Source organism: Corapipo altera, unplaced genomic scaffold, assembly GCF_003945725.1.
Source record: "Corapipo altera isolate COAL_440 unplaced genomic scaffold, ASM394572v1 45, whole genome shotgun sequence".
Lineage (NCBI taxonomy): Eukaryota > Metazoa > Chordata > Aves > Passeriformes > Pipridae > Corapipo > Corapipo altera.
Window position 1 is genome coordinate 7,038,192 of NW_020884877.1, and position 21,213 is coordinate 7,059,404.

Below are 21,213 nucleotides of genomic sequence, written 5' to 3' on the forward strand. Positions count from 1 at the left end.
GGGACAGCTCCCCCTCAAGGCCCGTACCACCCCCACTACTGCAAACCGCAGTTTTAAAAAAACCAGCAATTCGCAGCGTGATCACTTCTGTTCAGAAACAGCACAATATTTATTTAACATCTTTATATATTTTTATATATATATAATTTTTTTTTCTGCATTGCAGAGTGTGTCAAGTTTTATACATCTCTATTTACATTGATTTAAAATAATTATATTTCTTCTCTGGCAGGTATTTACAAAGTCAATAGTAACTACATTTCACATTTCAACAAGTCAACAGCATGAACCAGCTCAGTAAGACAGTTAAGATAATGGCTTACATGCACCAATAACATGATCTTCAATACGTGCCTTCTTCAGGACTAAGAATGAAGATTTTCCTTGGTCCCAGGTTAAAGGACATCATACAGCAGAGGTCACGGTTATTAAAAACCTGTTTGGTTTAGTCTTTCACCAGTACCGAATCTTGAATGTCTGGGGTTCATACCAGCACGCAGGGATATCCTGGTGAAGAGGGGCTCACACTACCAATCCATGTCCTTTGCCTTGCCTATCTGTCCACCAGAAGTGGGCTACGTGCTGCTTATGCTCCTTCTATGAGATTACAGAACGCTAAAGTAGTAAAAATCCTCAGAAACCCTAGTTCAGAGAAACAAACCTAGTATGACAGAAAAAAGTATGAAAATAATCTTTTAACCCCTGCAGAATGTTTCTTTTTGCTAGTAAAACTGACAGCAAATTCTGTATTCTTACAAGGGCAAAAACAGATCAAAAGATTCATTGTCAAGTACAGGAATTACAAATTTAAAAAATGCAGCATGGGGTACCTCAATTAAGTTGTTGGGGTTTTTTAATAGCAAATAAAAGCTACCGTAGTAAATCTAAAATGTATTAAGAGTAGCTGATTTAATTATTAAAAATCTTTATTAGCTTTTTCCTGGAATCTTCGATATGAAAAAAATGTTAAATGACTCAGTTTTAATTATATGGTATTTGTCCATAAATAACCAGCTAGTAATATCCATCCCTAAAGTATGCGCTATCTGCAAGAAAACAGTAACAAAGTAATCATTGTTATTATTATTAACACAATCAAACTGCCTTTTTTTCAAAGTAATCATTGAACACTGACACACTGACACACACAGACACACCCCAGTACTAGGAATCTATTAATACTTTGACATGTTGGTTTATCCTGAGTGATTGTTAACTCACATCTACTGTATACTTGAAGCCACAAAGTTTTTACTACTTGCATTTTTCATAAACTAATAACATGAAAGTCTAGCACAACAATAACTGCCTGAACAGAAAGAACAGTGTCAATAGCCAGTATTTCTGTCACTCCCAACTACTTGTTTCAGAACAAAAGGTAAAAGGTTGCTTCACACACACTGGTTTTTTCTGTTTGTGATCAGTTCTGGGGAGGGTGAGGACTCAAACACATAGGATTCACTACTGATTTGTAAGGAAGTTTCCATGACAAAGCACCATAGAGACACTTTACCAGGAGATACTCATAAACAGAAATCTTCCCTGACCATTTTACCCACAAAAATCAAAACCTGTGTGAATTCTAAACCACATTTTAACAATCATCTGTTCAAGACTCAAAATTTAAAATGCTTAAAAAAAGTTGTATCAGAATGCAAAGACAGTTTTCTCTAAAACTGCTTACATCTTACCAACTGTAAAACACTAGGAGCTCACAACCAAGTAACTGGTCAATAAAACCTGATCTCACCACTTTGCTCATCATGCATAAGCTAAAATGTAGGGCAACGTTTTACTGTACAAAATTTTAATATACATCTGTTCCCATCAACAGCTCCTCGCAGGAATAGCTTACTAATCCTTTATGATAGAAGGGATAATTTATGGACCCATTTTAAATTCATTTGGTTCCTCAGATACTACCTTTGGTAAAATCTGATGAACACAGTTAAAAAAAAATCAGGGAGAGGTGTAGCCTAGAGAAAAATAAATAAAAGAATGGAAACAAATTTTTTTTTTTCATTAAATCTTGAATACAGACAAATAACATGGGACAGAATTTTACTAAATCCTTTTCTTGAAGTTGTAAGGTACTCAGTCTTCTTCAACTTGCTTCTAAACTTCTAATGTCACAGGCCTTGACACCTGACAAACTTACTAGGCAAGTTTATCTGAAATGGCTGTTACATTTTAAAAAATCTTGTTCCGAGATTTATTTTAAATAAAATTTCATAATGACTATGTGGAAAACCTCATATGTATCAGTCTTGCAAAATCCACTTACTGCTGTTTTCAGGAACAAGCCACGTTGCTCACAGCTCACCATCATCTTCTATCACTGTGGAAGGAGCAAGTATTTTGGCTCTTCAATTGGTAAAGACATGCGAATTTTGACAGACTGATACATTTATTTGCTAACACAACACCCATGTCATGATCTGTTACCCTGAGTCACCTACAGAAAAGCTTTCTACAGCAAGTTTATCCAAGTGCCAGGGGGGAAAAAACTCTAAAAAATAGTCCAGAGAGATTAAGGCCCATATGCTAGAAACAAAACGCATTTAAAATACTGAAAAGAATATAAAATATTGAAAAAAAATTATATAAACCAAGAATGCAATGCAAGTATAGAGGATCTGTCTTCTTTGCTTACCATGCTTGAAAAGGAGTGGTACTTTGCAATTTTAGCCCTGTAATTATCTTAAACAAGAAACTGAAATAAAAGGGCCATGTGTACTCTTCTGATGGACATTATAAGTGGTTGTCATAAATGAGACCTAGCTAGTGGCTTTAATGCTATATTACACATGCCAAGGTAGCATTATCTTTGGCAATGAGAGAATTTCAGAATTTAAGGATGATATTATTAGATCTACTAATATTAGAAGTATTGTTTTTGTGTGTAGTACATACATTTAATTCAAACATATTCCATTATATTTTCCATACCTCCTCCAGGATTATAAGCACAGTACCTACACTGTACAGCTTGGTTTTTATGATTTTCTTCAAAAAGTTATTCTTGATTCTCTCTTAGTCTTCAAATTAATTTAAATTTGTAAGCCAAGATAAACAACAATTTCTGGTTTGTGACTGAAGTTAAAATGCTGAACACTTAAGAAAGATAGTCATTGGTTCATGATAAAATAGGACAAGTTCAAACTCTTAGGTTAAAATACAGCCAAAGCATAGGATTATTTATTCCAAAATTAATTTTTCAAAATATAATTCTCTGAACATGTTGTACATTAAATATTGAGGAAAATTTCCCTGGAGCTAAAATTTTCCCAGAACACTAATAATCTTCATTCAAGAAGTAAAACAAACCACACAGTATCTGAAGACAAAAAGCAGTTAGAGTTGGGGTCACCCTACTACAGAGTAGCTTTACCACCACTAAGATGCAGGTTTCCCCCTTAATCTTGAAAAATATGTTCCTATTTACATACAGTATACACACAGTTGAGGCAATTGATTGTCAACACGTGACAAATGTATGTACCTACTCACACACAAGTAAACCTCACATGGTGAGAAAAAACCCTGTCCCAGTAAACTCCAGTATTCATAATAGTGCAAATAAATACTTTGTCAGAAAACATTTTTTCCTCACTATTTTGATGACTGTAGATATGTTAAAGCTAGCAGGAGTACGCTGGAAATGTTGTATTTAAGACCAACACAAATAGTCGTATTGTGAACTACAAATACTAGATCTAATGCTTAGTGGATGCAACATGATGTTCAGCATTACAGAATGAAGTATGCTGTTAAAAAGCTTCTCCAAATTCACATCAGAAAGAGTGTTCAAAGAAATCTGCATTTAAAATGGACAGTGATATGGAAGTTTCCAATTGAAAACCATTTAGGAATTGAAAGCAATTTAAACTGTCATCTTGCAACATTCATTTTAATAGGTATTTTTACTTCATCACTTTGCTGTCTGCAGGATAAAAGAACGGTTCATCTTTCAAACAAAAAGCTGCTCACAATAACACTTGAAAAGGATAATCAAGCTGGAGTTCACAATACCAATATTCTGTATTTTCTTAAAATTACAAAAGCCAACAAAAATGAGTTGCAAAATGGCAGCATATTGTGATATGTATCAAAGAATATTTAATTTTTTCCTACTTAAGTGTATATATACACATCAGAAAACAGTATCCACACTTCCTCACCTAAGAATTATATGTATGTGCATGCATGCACACATATAGGGGGGGGGGGAAATTTTAAAAAATCAGTGTTCTGCTTCTTGTCCTTCTTTTATAATGCTGCAGTTGCACTGAAATATTGCAAAAATCTAAACCTAGTGCCTCATGTCAAGTACCGAAAGTTCTAAAAGAAGACATAGTAGAGTGAATTTAGGATGAAGTTTGATTTAAGTCTAAACATTTGTCACGGGTGTCAGAAAATTTAAGTATGTTTTGTAAGTTGTTTAGTATTTAACATACGTAATCAGAAAGCCAGCAGATTATTCCCTCCACCCATATACCAGACACTTCTAATTTTATTTCTGCAACAGTACTTTGAAGTGTACTGAACTTAAGTGAATGAATTTTTTCTACAGTCTTGACACACACCTTAGCATAGTTTGAGCCACATTTAGAAGCATTAATGATAAATATGATACACAGCACTGCAAAGCCTGTTACTACAGCTGGTTTGTGGATATTAGTGATGACTCAATTTGTAAGATAAATATTAAACAGTACTTGGCTGAAAAACAACAAAACAAGCTCCAACAACTGCACTAAAAGGGTAATTCTGAGAAGTTACAGACGTACCACATCAGCCCATAGCAAAAATTAATTTTTTCCAGGGATAAACTTGAACTCATTTTAAAAAGACTGATATGGAATAGGTATATATACACAAGAACAAACCAAAATACAGTGAATGAAACCGTAACAAAAGGCACATCAAAATGAGAACTAAAAATATCTTGAAAGATAGTCTGACGTAAGTTTTAGCCAATTCAAACTGACTTCCCAATCTAAAGTCACTGAAGCTGTCTCACTTTCCTGAAATAGTTTTATAGTGTGGGACCCCACACAAAAGAATATTTTTTAAAAAAAGATTGTAAAATTTGATCTGATGCCAATTTAAGTGTCCTAAAACTTCTGGAGGAATGCTTACAATGCAAACAGTAGACAGCAGAGAACCTTCCTAATGAACAGCTCTACTTTTCAAAATACTAAAATTAATTAACTCTTAGAAAATTAGCTGATGCTATTGACCTTTTCTTTCCAAAAGATTTAAGCAAATTTCCTTTTTGGTGGTCTCCACAAAGTATAAACTTTGTACTTTCAGCCACGACTTACAAATTGTCCTCACTATCAAAAGTTTATTTTATAAAGAAGAGTTTAACCATATACAGCTTTTGACATTTTTACAGAAACATAAGCCTTGCAGTTTAATCTCACTTTGCCTTAGTTCCATCTGTGTGTGACTAGTGTCCTTAAAGATTAACTTCCATTTAGAAGCTGTAAGATTTTCTTTCTTTCTGATGAGTCTATTTACTCTTTAACTGAATTTCTGCATCAGTCCAGATGCCATTTAATTCACTTTATAAATGTATGATATGAAGACTAGGCTACCAAAGTGACTCATCAAACCATAAAAAAACCTTCAAATATTTAAATGAAAATGCAAATTTGAAAAAAAAGTTCTATTTGAAACAAAGATTCAAAAGAAAAAAAAAAAAAAAACCCACAAAAAACCCCCACAAAAACCCCGAAACAAACAAACAAACAAACGACAACTCCAAAAAACCCCCAAACCCCAAAAGACATTCAAAGACAGCCTGCTGTTTTTAACTGCTTATGTTTATCCTTCACAGTGACAGTGAAACCAAAGTGCCCACATAAAAAAAACATAAACTTTCCTGCAGGTTTACAGCTTGTAAACTTCCAGGATATCATACATGACTCAAGCATAAAGAATGAGCTTTCCCCTTTTCTCTCTATCAATCCAAAGAGAGATACAGAGAGATGGAGAGAGAATGACAAATATTCTCCCACGTAACCAGAAATGTGCTTCTAAGCAGTGTTCTCTAACATAAGTACCAGCCAGTGCCCATACACCAGTCGTATACATTCAAGGCTTGGCTCAATGGCACGAGTTCTGAATTTTCTAGAGTAGGGCCAATCCACTAAAATAAGAGTTAAAAAACCTCAACAGATTATATATACCAAGGCAATGAAGTGTGATCCTTCTGGGGAGAAAAGGACTGTCAGTACCCCTTTGCACAAACAGCATTGCTAGAAAAGCACTTCAGATTGAAGCTTCAGTGTTTCTAGCAAACTATTGTCTCTATCCCTGAGACAGCACCTTGAGAGTATGGTCTGTCTGGACTGCAGGATTCCTCAAATGACACCATGATTGAATTCAGGGACATTGAGAAAGCAGCTGAAAGAGGTGGGGGTGTCCCAACAGCCATGATAGCAAAGAAAGCAGCCTGAGAAATACTCTTTACCCGAATACACCTTTCAATTCAGTGATCAGCACCTCACAACAAAAACAACAAAAATGGAGCAGAGATAGCCATTATTTTGTGGGAAAGTAGTGTTTCCCTCCCACTTACAAACCAAATTGCTTTAACAGCATGGTGTTGTGTAAATTTTAGTCTAAATGCAGAATGACCCTGTGTCCTGGAGGGGAAGACATGTAACATTACAAATGGCTACAACGCCATTAGAAGTGCATTGCAACCTACATTATCAGCTTAGAATCCTCTCTCCAAGGGAAAACAGCTTGTTAATACGCATGTCTCAGTTGCTGAACATCAAAAGCTTCTGGGATGACAGACTGGGGGCAGTCAGGAAAAAACTACCCTAATTTTAATGAAAAAAGTGCTGTAGGCAGCCAGGAGCAGCAATGACAATCCCCTCCCCAGAATTGATTGCACAGACTCAGAGAGGTCCAAAGTCACACTAGAATCTCTGAGGCACTCCTGGTTCTGAGAAAGAAAAGTCATGATCCAGTAGTCTTTGCAGTACTGTAGACCGAGAAAACAAACCCGTTTCTATTTCTTAACAAAGCCAAAGCATCATCTCATAGGGATCACATTCACCATTTCCGCCGGTGTCTCCAGTCTCACAGTGTTGAAATGGGACTGATCAGCCTACGATGGATTGCACATCACCCAAGGAGAAAGGAAGGCATGGAAAAAGGCATACAGTACATTATATACTGCTTCACAACCATGTTTACAAGGGGGAAGAGGATGAAGGTGAGGGAAGAATTATTGCTGTTTCAGTAATACAGTATGATAGCTAAAACAAGATCACAACAGTCAGTATTTTAACACTGTGGGATGATGGTTCATGTTTTGCCTAAGGATGAACTTGCAGGGGATTAAGGGGAAAGAAGGAGTACTAAGGAAGGGAGTCAAAGTTACACCTGGGATATCAGCTGCATATTGAAACTTGGAGATCGAGACTGCTTGGTTAGGGGAGCTCCTGGGGAAAGGAGATCTTTACCTTCCCCAGCTTGGCCTAGTCGGTCCTCCTGTAGGCTGATAGTTGAAAACCGATTGGTGTTGCCAGCTGCCAGACTGGAAAAACCCTCTGTACCAGCTCCAACACTGGAGCCTGCTTGACTGCCATTCACATAGTCAAATGATTTACTGGAGGAAGCACTGGCGGTCCTGATCAGGCTCAAGCTGTTGGCTTTTGGCACCACCTGCCCAGCAGGCAGGCTGAGGTGTTTCTTAGTGGGTGTCATCTCGATTGTGTCTCCAGCCAGGTCAGTGGATTGGTGCGTGTACTGCTTTCGAGCTACTGAATCTCGGGGGCTCTCATTGGATTTTGCTGCAGAAGAGGTTTCTTTATCCTTAGAAGAACGCCCACTTGCTGTTTTCCTTAAGCTGCCCTTCTGTGATACAGAGGATACAGGTTTGGTCCCAGCGGGCTGGCTGCTGAGGGAAGCTCCTGAGGAAAATCCTTCATCAGCATCATTAAGGTTCACAGACTCCTCTCTTCCATTTACACCTTCAGCATCTATTAGGAAAAAAAGAAGGAACCAAAAAACCCCCAAACCAATCAGAACACATAGTATGCATTTAAGTTAGATGAAGACAAAGGTGTGCACAGAATGCCAAAACAAACCTCATTTGCTAATTCACCTGGATTCCACTCGCTCACATTTTTTTTGATTCACAGCCAATAATTTTCCTGCCGTGTTTAGCAGAATAACAGTCTAACAAAGTGCTCCCTGAGCTTGATTTGCCTTTCATCTACATCACTTATCAGAGTATTGGTCCCAAACTTTGCCTATAAAACAAGTAGAATTAGGCCCCATTTGGCTGATTTGTTTTAGTTCTGTCTGCACATACTGTTACCCATTCTCCTCCTATGTGTGGCTAAAAAAGGAGACAAAACAAAACTACCACCCTTTCAGATTTCTATCCTATTTTGTGGCAAGATCTAAGCATGTTCAGGATCTCTTCCAGGCAGAGTAAGTTCTGATGAGTGCTCAGTAAGCTTCAGAATTAGGCTACTTCCTAGGCCAGCAACGTTCACAATGTTCCAACAGAGGTAGAAGGCTTCTGTTGTACGTAGCTGGCACTTCAAACAATGTGACTACACTTTCTATTGAAGCTTAACCCAATTCCTGGTTCTCTCTCCTCCAAACCTCAATCCTCCCTGCATTTCCAGCAATCCCATCCGGATGTTTCCACCATATTACTTTTATCTCAGCATCTAGATTTTTCAGAGAAAAAAACCCGAAACCAAACAACCCTTGTATTAAGAGAAATTTAATCTCTGAAACACTTCCTGTTGTAGAACAGGCACTGTGCTTTTGACTGAAGTATCAAAGAGAAAATAAAAACCTGACAATCTTATTTCTTAAATCCTTGTTTTCAGGCCTATTATATGATTAAGGCTGCACACACTTTTTTTAATAAATCTTACTCAAGTACTTTTTCTAAGCTCCAAGTACTCAAAGGAAGTTATTGTTTCAGTAGAAAACTGAGCAGCATTCAAATTTCAAAACTGAAAACAGAGCTAGAGTTTTTGTTCCACATATCTTGTTTCAATGAGAAAAAGGCATAAATTTTAACTGTGTTAGCAAAAAAGGAGGCATTCAGGTTATAAGAATTTTGCTTTTCTTTATAAAAGGTGTAGAGCCTGATTATGTGCAAGAAATCTGCAAAACCTATGGATCCATCCCAGCTAAAGCCACTGTACTGCTCCTACTGTCCAACCCAGCTTGCTGCCAAGCAAACACGTTTAAATCTTTTTGGTGGAATGGGAAAAATGTGGTGGCAAGTATTTAGGAGACTCTAACATTTGAGTGGAAGCTCATCCTTTCATGCTGACTGTTAGATAAGGAACATTTTACATTACAGCAAGCAGAACAGACAGAGCACTCTCAGTGTGGTTGCTGCCTCTGTGTAGCAGGAATATAGCCTGATCCAATTTCACATTTCTGAACTGTAATGCAAAACTTTACAGGGAGCTTGTATTACTCCGCTTTAAATTTACTACTTCTTTTCATGAAACTTTGCCTTGGAATTACCATTACTGTGTATCAGCTTACAAAAGATGTTTAGGCATCTCCAAATCAGACCATTCTCAGAACAATGCAATGAGAGATTATTCTATAGTTTTATGTAGTTCTATTTGATTCATTAGCCTCCCAGAAACAGAAAGCTAATATAGTTCATGTTACTGCAGTCTTCCTTCCTTGGTAAAGCCTTTAGCCTTAGAAAAATAAGCTTCTTAGGCTTCAAGGGTGCATTACTTGCTTCAACTTCTGTATCCATATTTAAAATACATATACTTTCCCCCTCTCCTGCCCACCCTGCCTAGTTGAACTAGCCTTCATATTCTTCTTGAGTCATAAGAGTGTTTTCTTACACTAAACACTGATATATTTAATTCACAATCCACATCTCCATTCCCCCCTCCAACCTTCCCACACATAATCAAAGATGCTCATAAAAATAAGACATAACTGGAACATACCAAAAGCAAGACCACTTTTTCAATTAACCAACATTTACATTTCTTTATATCACCATGCAAAGCTGGATGAAAGTGTGTTTGGTTACAAGCAGCAGGAGTAGCAGCTGAATTCCCCTCTCAAGCCCTTCTTATTCAAAAGAAAGATGTGTAACTTGCAAGAAGGTATCTCCAGATAACACAGCCAAGGTTTTTGTTATTGCAAGAACATTAGTAGTTTTCAAAGTTTACGTTAAAACATTGCTGTGTAATGGGACATTCCTATTCAGGGACAGTGAAGCAGAACAGTCACACTGAAAAAGTGGCATTTTATCCATAGAATTTAAAGACAAGAGTGAGAGGGGTTGTTGCAAGCTTCTGGATGCTACAACCATACAGGTGCCCAGGCTGCTCAGCAGTGCTAAAAAATGAAGAAGATAGAGAAGACAACATGCAAGAGAATTTCTGTCTAATCAGATTCACATGCCTACAGAAGTTCTCAATGGGATTAAAGTAATTCAGTAAATACATTCTTTCCCTAATACATGTTATTTTTCCTCTACAAACTGCCCTCAGAAACAATAAAAAAATATTTTGAGTCCTTACATACTCTGGGAGGAAAAACAGGATGATGTAATGAAGTTTTCTTTTTTTTTTTTTTGTTCCAACAGACCAATAAGAAAATTTTAAAAAGAAACAAAAATTAAAGATCTACTCCCTTCCAAATACTCTTCTACTGTAAGGCCAAAGGAGAAAGACACAGTGCAACCCAACAGAAATCATATCAATTGCACCACAGTGTGTACTCTAGACTCTCGTTGTCCCTTATCAGAATAAATCTGTCCTCAAATAATTTGCTATTTGTGTGGATCCACAATTAATGCTGTAGCTTTAGACACGATGTCCTCCACTGACCCAAAATAGTGCACGTAACCACAGCTGCAACCACCTGCAAGCAGAATACCTTGTATGGCATTACTGAGTCATTCTTGAAATCTTCTCTTTTTCTACTTATTGGGTCAAAACAGTGATCTGAAGAAGGGGTTTTATACACCTTTTTAAAATTACTTTTATTCTGTTTATCCTTCCTATACCTGGAGGTTGAAAACTCATTAGAAGTGATCAGTCTTTTATTGTATTTTTGACATCAAAACGATATTAAGGAGAGGGAATTTTCTAGCTGAAATTTTCTGTGAAATCAGCATCAGTAAAATAACAGACTCCTATAAATGCACACACAATTATATACTAATAATCAAGCCAAACTCCATTCCTTGGCCTTCTCCCAGATGCTATCAACTGGAGAATTCAGTTTGCTCAAGCATGTAATTATACATTGGTAATGTTACAGAAGTAAATGGTATTCAAACCATTTCTACTGAAGTAAAGCATGTGGAATGATGCCTTATCCAATATGCCAAGTTAAAACATTGTCTTAGAACAAGTTAAGACTAAAATGCAGTATCTCTATCAACTTCTTTCCCACTTCCTGTCTCTTACAGAAAGTTCTCTGCAGCTCAGGACTTCTCTATATCCTTCAGGTCATGCACATGCAAAGATTAGTAACACGGAGTAAGATCAACTGAAAAGTGAAATTAAGAGAAGACAGGATCATTTACTGAGCATGCTCAAATTCACAATGCACCAAGCAGATTATAAACTGCACTAAATATGTTTATGCCACTATCTTCTACAGAAGTATGACATCTTAATTATTGATAGTAACTCTGATTAAGGGTAAGGATTCTGTGATAACACTACATTAAATCTTCAGATTATCCAGATTATTGTTTCCTGAAGAACAAATCTGAAACCTATGTAGCTCGTATCTGGATGTGTAAATAAATCTCATTTATGATCAACTGAAGTCCTTATAGAGGCTGGAAACACCAAAGGAATGTTCAGATAGAGAAGAAGACTTAAGATAGAACACCTGATAACATATTTAGCTAAATCTACAAGAAATTAATTCTCATCTCTGAGAAGAAATGAATCAAGGTCAGTACTCAAAAACACCTTTCATTGAGTAAATCATCTTTACTTGAAAATTAATAGATGAACTTAAGCAAAATAAATTTCTACCACCTACTCTATCTGCTATTCTTGGCTGCAAAGCAGACATATGAATCCCTACAGCATTTTTGTGGACAGCACGACTGAGAAAGAAAGCAGTAATTGTTTCTAAAGTTTTAGAAACATGACAATCTGTTTTCTTCTTGAAAACACAAGCGCTTTTTTGCTACTTGTCTTTAGAGAAGCCACTTCTAAACGAGTTGTCATGTATGAGTTTTCAGTTAAAGGATGACTGACAAATAAAACATCAGCAGTTGTATTCATCTTAGATAGGCTTGACTTTTTTCATTCTTGAAAATTCAAAAACTGCAGACTAACAAGACACCATTGCAACTAAGTTGTAGCCAAATCCATTTATACTCTACACAGTCTACTTTTCAGGATTAGAATCATGCTCATCTGGTGCATTTTTTTCCTTCTTAATATTAGATTAAACATGCTCAGTAATAGAAGGTTTCCAAGCAATCCCAAAGCTCTTGGCTAATACCCCTGTCTTTCTTTTTTTTTTGCCATGCCAAGCAGTCTTTCACCACACAGATGCAAGCCCCAGGCCAGCCCACGTGATAACAAAAGGTAGTACCTGACCTGGTGTTAGGTATATAGGGGATGCGTGTATTGCAAAGAGAAGCTAATACACCCTGGGATAGCGGAAACACACACTAGAATGGAAAGAAGTTCTGCTTGGGGATAGGGAGCCAGGATCCTCCTCCAGCAACTGCCTCACTGACTTCTGCCTCCTCATCTCTGTCCTACCCTCTGTGGTGGCTGCTGCCAAGGTGGGCTCCGGGAAGCCATGCTCAGGGGTCCTGCGCATCAGCACCTCCCCCTCTTGCTCACGTTTGATCCCTAGGTCTGTGGAGCCGTGTTGGATCGGTGAGCCAGGAATGCTTGAGTCAGCCTCGTTTGAGAAGTCAAAGCCATCTGGGATTCAACATATAACATTTTAGTGCTTTTCTGTTTCTTTCTTGGCATTCCAACCCAGGCAGGGAAAATAGAAGATTTATGCGGACACGGAACAAACACAAAACACTACCCATGCTTAGTTAAACGTTGTCAGAACATCCACAGAAAGGGACAGGTGGGCTGTACTGTAGACCAGAAATGAATATAATGGCAAGTACAGTGAAGAAAACATGACCCAGAGTCCTGGAAACAGAAGACTTGTTGTCCTGGACATTCTGATTCAGCTGAAGACTAGGTCATCAAATCCTTTTGAACGTGACAGAGAAGAATAAAAGAAAATAAAAGGGCGAGGGGGGAAAAGTACTACAGGAAAATATTCAATCCCTGTTTTCAGATTCTTTTATCCTCAGTTTATTTTTAGGTTATTCTACTTTTTAGCTTAATCATTTTACGCAGCTTTTTTAAACCATGGCTTAATACATGGAGCAACAAAGCTTTACAAGTATGACAAAGTGATTTCAAAGCAAGCTTTTTGCTACACCTACACTGAAGATGTCATCACACCAAGGTAAAGATCACTACAAATTTTTTTTTTTTTTCTTCATACAGTCAAGCACACTTCCATATGACGTAAGTACTCATTGAGGAAAAATAAAGACTAATTCTAAACTATCCAAACCTATTTTATGGCCCCCCAATAAACTGGGTCACGTGATGGGAGTGAGGTGTTCAGTTTTTCCCTCTCCCGCTGCCATCATTAGCTTTAGGCAGCTGGAATCCTATCAAGGTCTGTATATTACCATTCATTCTCTGAGCTATTTATGATGGGAGGCAGATGAGTTTTAGTGTGGATTAAACAAAGAACTCAAATTCTAAGCCACACTTTACCCCTACAATTTCGTGCTGTGTTACATGGAGAAAAAAAGAAGTCTTATTAAACATTTCCCACCTTCTCCATCTTCTCACCTACCTCGTGGTTTATTTCCAAATCAAAAACAAAACAAACACCCCAAATGTTCATGTTCATGCAGTGCTCTGAAGATGTAAAAGATTATACATTATTATGGAGTACCACTTTTCAAAAACAAACAAACAAAAAAACTCCCCCAACTGTTCTGCAAACATTCAAACAGAAGCCAGATTACAGTGATGATGATGACTACAGTACACTACAATACTTGCCCCCGTCAGAGAAAGCTCACCTTCTCTCCTCCAGCGATGACGACGGATAGAAGCCGTTGTAATCGCACTCCGAGAAATCCTTGGCACTGTTGGAGTAACTTCTACTTTCAGTACCTTCTGGCCTTCTTGTGATGCATCAGGAGCGTCAAAGGGCAGCGAGTTCTTCATGGCATTTGCAACCTAAGATAAAAGTAAAATGCTGTACTACTACTATCCTCGATTGCACTAATGGCAATATTAGATCTCTTGCTGGATACAGAAAGGAGAACAACCAAGAATTGTTAATTATGCCAGATCTCCTCAAGATAGATGGTGCCATCCCCAAGATTCACAGTTGATAACTACATTGAAAAGCTCATCACAAACCCACTCCCAAAACTGGAGTTGAATTTTCTCAAATTTTTTGAGGTAATTTATTTTGTTCCATGTTTGCCACCTGTAGTGACAGAGATAACCTATACAGGAAGGTCTTCATCCAAAAGAGACTGCAAAATGACAAGGAAAATACCATTTATGCTTTATGACAAGAGTGTCATAAAACTAAGCCACAGGCCAAGCCAATGCAAACAGCCTGTAGCCTGGTGCACAGAGGGACAGACCAGTTTCCACCACACCCTACCCCATACTGCCCCCTCCGCCCCCAAAAAAAACACAAACAAAAAACCCCAGCAAAACCTAACCAAGGGGATTAGACTTCGGGTACTTGCAACATTTATTTTTTTTAAAATTGCAACCTAAGCAGTAAGCATCAAATTACTATTCATCTTTGTTAGACCTGTTTTTTTATTTTAATAGCCTAGTACAAAGTCAGAAGTTTTGTTTTGCAGCTTTGAGAAGAACAAGTGACCTCTTTAGGCTTTGATGTTTTAATTGCTTCTTTACATTTCCCATAAAATGCCTTTGTGGAATTAGAGGTTTACTTTAAAAAAGAAAAAAGCAACTTTCAGAAATGTTTCCTAGTTTACAAGTAAATTGTTCAAAAAAAGTGAACTTGTGTAACAGTGCTTGAAAAGCTCTGGGTCTCTATGGCATATACAGTATTCTACAATAACAAAGTTGATGCACACAAAATATTACTTAAAGCTTTAAAAAAAAAACCCAAACAAACCAAAAGTGCAACCCACAAAATGGACACACTTTGATTTTTCTAAAATCTTACTGACATTATACAACTAACCAGTAATAAAAATACCAGTCCTAGGGGACTGGAATGGCAGCCATATAGCTGATCCTGATCTCCTGCTGCCACTGTGATCCTGTAACTCTATATTAAACATCATTTCCACTGCCTGCCTGTCTGACTTCTAACCAGCATGAAAGATTATTAGCACCACCACAGAAATGCTCCTTGTCATTCTGCCTTCCACTTGTCCAACATTGGTTTTCCCCTTGCTAACCAGTTCTCAGCCTCAACACCTGTTTGTGAAGTGCTCTCCTATTCACACCCAGGCCCTTTTCCATGCCATTTCCTGAAATGGTACAGACTGCATTCACCCTATCCCTGATCACACTACAGACTTGAGAAACTCATTTCTGCTGACTGAACCAAAACAGATCAAGGTCAACATTATACAGCTGCTTGCCTTCTCATCCTCTACTCAGTGGAGCTGCTACCTGTTTGGAATAGGTACCCTTATCAGTATGGGGGGGCAGGGGGATGATCAATCTAAAAACTGGTAGCAAAAGGCTTCTGTAACAGAACCAGAAAAGTGACAGAGCATTTCTGCTTGTTGAACCTCTTAACAGCTGGCCTTTTCTAACAGCACAAATTGTACTTCTGGGGTCTGAGAAAACCATATGGAGATAAAAATCAGTGCAACAGTAAATCTTTGAAACAATCTAAACAACCAGTCTGAATGAGTCACAGTCCTTATCTGACAAAAAAACCCGTCAAAACTATGATCTTGCAGGATGCAAAAACACTTGCTCACGATGCCTAATCCAGCACTGGAAGGCAGGAAAATAAACACACAGCACAATTCAGACTTGGCAAGCCAAGTCTGCATCAATGACAAAGGAGGGTTGGTTCCAGGCTAGACTTGCACTCTTGTCTACCAGAAAGGAGCTCTAACAAAAGAACATTCAACAAGAGCAGTTAAGTGCATCAACAAAACACACCAGGTAAAGGTGCTGTCACAATAGGGATTTGCTGATCTATGATTCTTGTGTATTGAACTAGGAAACCTCTTGTGTCTCTGCTCTGAAGACAGGGATTTCTGTCTTAAAAGAGTGCAGAACCCTCGGTTCAGAGGAAAAGACTGACTGGCACTGGTCTGTTCCTCAGGTACATGCTGGTAGTAATTCTGACTCTTCGTGATTAGTTTGCCTCTGCAGAAGCTCCGAGGTTTCCTGACTATGAAACCAATACTCAGGGTTTTGTTAACAGAGGTACTTTTGTTTACCCAGAAAAGGTCTTTCCCCTGTGTTACTTCCTGCTCTTTCCAGTACAGTCTCTGGGTAACAGTGGCAGAAGACCACTTCTACATTACAGGTATTTCAAACTTTCTGATGCAGCTGTTCCAGTTGGCATTCTTTGTTGTTATTCCCTGGTTGGTTGGTTTTTATTTTTTTTTCCTCCAGACGATAAAAGTCTATGTAAGTAAGAGCATGGATCTACTATACTGTCAAAAATATTTCTCCAAGAGACCTACTCAAACACAGGGACCACGATGTTTCTCATTGTAATGATTACCAATGGTATTCCCATAATTACACAAATACCTTCAGTAGAGATATCTAAAAATAACTGTAATGTGGGCAAATATTAAATGGAGTTCAAAGAATTTGCTGCTATTAGGAAATCCTAGGCAGAAGCTGAACTTGAAACTTTTGCCTGTGCAGCATCCCAGACGATATTTTATTGCTAGTAGTTTTAAGTTTAAAATATAGAATTTTATAATGCTGCTAAATTACACACCTCTCCTAAACAACGAAAGGAGATGAAAGAGCTCCAATCTTTGAAAACGTCAAATTGCTTGAATATATAGCATGAGGGCAGAGACATCCAACCCATTATTTTGTAAAAGTGACAATTTTGTAAAGCTGCTTTTTAGAATTTTTAGTAAAATAAAAGAGGAAGCAGGCAATGATCAGAGTACTGAGAAGAAAAATTCCTCAGATAGACCTGTGTGCATATGCAGGAAAAACCTGACAAGTGGGAAGGGGTAAAAATTGATGATGTCGTGATGTCATCAACACCAGACAGTTGGATTGAGAAGCAATAAGAGTTTTGGAAAAAAAACCAAAGACATTCTAGAAGATTCTTACAATTAAAAGATTCTTACAATTGTCTCTAAGGACAAATTGATTAAAAATGAACAATGAAGACTGAAAATTGTCATATCGTCCAGTTCCAGATCCTCCTATGCATCTTTTAAATCCTTGATAGGTTAGCCTGATTCAGCAGGTTCAATATTTAATTTAAAACTTTCAATCTGATGGAGTGATGCATCATTTCCAAAAGGCACCAATTATTACAATAATTCAATGGATACCAGGCATTTTAAATGCAGCAGTGTCAGAAAGCCCGCAGATAAATTTTACAGTCAATATTAATTTATCAAGAGAATAATTTTCTGTAATTTATTTCAGAAAAGAGTGATCTCAGATTGCCACATAAATAGATTTTTACCAATTCACTTTTTCAGTTATGTAAAAAGCAATGAAATTTTATGACTGTTAGTTTAGAGAACTAAAGGTTTCTAGCCACAATTCTGATGTAGAAACTGAAACAGCAGTCTATTTTACTTTATTCCCCTAATTTTCCCTGTTCTTTTACTTTTCATTCCTATGTGACACAAATTCCTCCTTTCTGTCAACCTTCTCATCCTTCCCAATCCCAACCACCTGAACCCAGCCCAGTTTCACCACTTTCCTCATTTATTTTCCCTCTTTTTACGATTAGAACAGCAAGTATAGTGAAAACTGAAAAAAAAAACCCACCCCAAATCCAAGCAATAAGAACTACTCCATTTTATTGCTGCTCCTCTAAAGAAGGTAAAGATTAAGACCTGTGTGACTTTGATCAAACAAAATCTGGTATTGACTCTGGAGATGAAGCTCCTTTTCAGGTGCAGCTCTATCCTGTTTTTGTTTTTTTTTACTGAGTTATTAGTTAAACCACACAGCTTATTCTCAGCCGTGAGGAAACACCTTTTTTGCAACCACTGTCCTATGACATATAATTATTCAGTTAAGCTTCTTTGAACCACTCATCAGTAGCTTATGCCAAAACAACATAAACATTTTGAGCCAACTGTAACACATTAGAAAATTCTAGCTTTCAGCTAGAGATCCCAACACCACTCAAGCAGAAGAAGTACAGTATAAACAGCTATGCTGAACAACCACTCACATTTGATACTGCAGTGAATGGCCACAAAAGCTCTCATTACCAGTCCACTTCAGAAACACATCCATACTCCTCTGAACCAAGCCCATAAATTGCAATGGATTGTTTCTTACCAGCAGAGGCTGTGAGTAGAGTTCAAGCTGTGCTCTGTAAATTATGTCCTCCAATACCTCTTGGCCAAGTTCCCACTGACCATTATATCTAAAAGTAAAGATAAATATCTTTCACATCTTATGAAGACAAACTTGTCTTTTTTCTGCCCAAATCCTGACCTTAACTTCTTTGCTTACATAGAAAATTCATCAACTGTTTGTACACCCCAACCCTGACACTTCTTTTAAAAGTGCAGACAAAACATTTTTTTATTAATCTTGTTGGTATAACAAGAAAGCTGTTCCCTGACACCTCCAAGCATGACAAAATTGATGCCATACTCAGGACAAACTTAAAAATAAAATAAAATTTAAAAATGGGGTCAGTATGTAAAGGTTAATGCTACTTAGCAGAACTGAATTTCCACCAGAAATGGATTTTTGCTACCTCAGATCCTACTAGACATCCTAGAGGTCTGCATTTCATCAGTTTATCTTGGCATCCAAGCTCATTGTGCTTGTGAACAGAAGGTACCCAGTGGTAGTGGGAACTTGGGAAAAGATGAAACCAGAACCCTAACTCTCTTTAGCAGCTGCTGCTCACCCTTCATCACCTAATTCAGTGCTCACAAAAATATTTTGAAATCATCGGTTCACTGAATAAGCCAGTGACGGGAAATACACTCAATGAGTTATAAACTTGTGTTATGAGTTTAACTATTTTTTTCAATTATAAAACAACTGGCACTTCTATTTTGATTCACGTAAAATCAGACCTTTCTCTTTAGGGAAAGAAGCCCCATCCACTTACATGGCATAATAGACACCTGTGAGCAGCTGCACCATGAAGTCAGGGTCTAATACCACTCTACCACAGGGTTCTTTCCAGCGTTTCTCATGCTGCCGTGGAAATCCACTCACACACAGCCTGAAAAAAACCAACATTACAAGAAAGTGTTAACTCCACAAAAACAAAATGTCTTTATATAACAGAGATTTTAGTTAATTTTCAGATTTTTCAAAATATAAATACACAACATAGAAGATTCTTATGTTCCCTTCCTAACCATTACAGCAGTTTTGTAACAGTGCCCTGAGATGTGGCTTGTTGATAATCCAGTGTTATTTCCCACGTAGCCATCGACCCCACTTGTTTTCTTCAAAACATTTTCTTCAACCAGCTTCTAATGAATGAGGGTGGTAAGATGCTCTCTACTGCCAGCCACCAGGCAGAAGACCCTCCTCAAAATTCAGTAACTGAAACCAATTTTCTTTAAAGGAAACATTTGAGTGGTACAGAAGATAAATATGTCATCTCCCATCTAATGTATGATGACAGCATGCAATCACCCTTTACCTAAAGTTAGATAACACATACTATATTCTTGAGAATTGCTCTCAGCTGCCTTCTAAAAAGTACTTCTGATCCTTGAAAACGGGGCCTGCCTTCCCATATACCGCCTCCATAAAAACCAGAATAATTTATTCTTTCAGTTTACTATTTGAATCTTCATCATGGAAGCAATGCATGGCCACTAATACATAGTAACTGCTGCACTGTTTCCAAAACAGAAATCCCTTGCATACAAAATGTTCTCTCTCCTCTCTACTAAACGAACAGATCTGATTTTCAGATGCAGGAAAATTCAACGTGTTTGGTACATTTAGCATAGCTAAAACTCAAGTTAAAATGATGGAAGCATACCAAGAACTAATCCATTCCCATCAAAAAGCATCTTTTTTTTTACTGGATGAATATTTAGAAGCCTAAATGCACCCTGAAAGACTATTTCAAAGGCAAGTGTCTCACCTGGAACCCATCGTACAAAGTGATTGGTAAGAAGAAGCAGGCATATAGACAATAGCAGAATTGTAGCATAGCATAAGAAAGCTCAGCACCTCAAACCTAGAAAGAGATAAGAGCAAAACCTTGCATAGTTTAAATTCTTAATATTTCATCAAGATTTAACCCAAAAAGTCTACAATTCAGTCTCAAAAAATATCCCACAGGAAAAAGTATCAGAAGTAAATACACAAATCCTTAAACCCTCTTTCATTGTTCATTAACTTGAAACAGGCTATCAAAAGGTCACTATAAACAGTTAAAATTATTATTACTGAAAGCCATTAGCATACACAGGAACTACTAGGGAAATGGGATATGGTATAATATTTGGACAAAATTATAGAACTGGAAGTGTCTGCAATACATTCAAAATTATTTTATCAGTTTTCCCAGAGTTGTCTTTAGACACAGGTAAAGCTGGCAGTCACTAAACATCAGGGCAATTTCTTTCACCCCTAGTTCCGTCTATCCACTTAGCTCCATTTCCCTCTTCCCGTGGAAAAAAAAGTTACAGCCTCAGATACAAAGCTGAATTTTGTTATACCTCAAGGAAAAACTGAACAGCCAGCCATAAACCCAAAGATATTCCTTACCTACACAGAAGTGACAGAGAAGTTACTTCTCTAAATTAACTGGTAGAAGAACATAAACATTCGAAACAAAGGAAAAAACCCATTATACCTCAAGATTACCAAGACTGTTCTCTAGATTTGTTTCCAAGCACTTAATGCTGAGAAAGGACTGATCACATATATTTGGTCTTAATGTTTAAGGACATGCCTCCCTAGTGAAGCACACTGAATGTTAGAGTAC

At 37.5% G+C, this 21,213-nt stretch overlaps 1 protein-coding gene across 10 annotated transcripts in view; it reads right to left on the bottom strand.

The window, feature by feature from the left end:
• Positions 1-81: 81 nt before the first annotated feature.
• Positions 82-21,213, bottom strand: part of FAM126B (family with sequence similarity 126 member B) — a 54,177-nt gene continuing 33,045 nt past the window's right edge. For 8 of the 10 annotated variants that reach the window (XM_027636635.1, XM_027636634.1, XM_027636631.1 and 5 more), the window contains 6 exons: positions 20,365-20,460; positions 19,366-19,482; positions 18,576-18,663; positions 14,132-14,291; positions 12,780-12,947; positions 82-8,006 (listed from right to left, as the gene is read on the bottom strand). In XM_027636635.1, the coding sequence (XP_027492436.1) occupies positions 7,402-8,006; positions 12,780-12,947; positions 14,132-14,291; positions 18,576-18,663; positions 19,366-19,482; positions 20,365-20,460 (1,234 nt within the window). In that variant the 3' untranslated portion in view covers positions 82-7,401. The remainder of the gene's footprint in view (positions 8,007-12,779; positions 12,948-14,131; positions 14,292-18,575; positions 18,664-19,365; positions 19,483-20,364; positions 20,461-21,213) is intronic. The other 2 variants (XM_027636638.1, XM_027636640.1) reach the window with 2 other exon arrangements.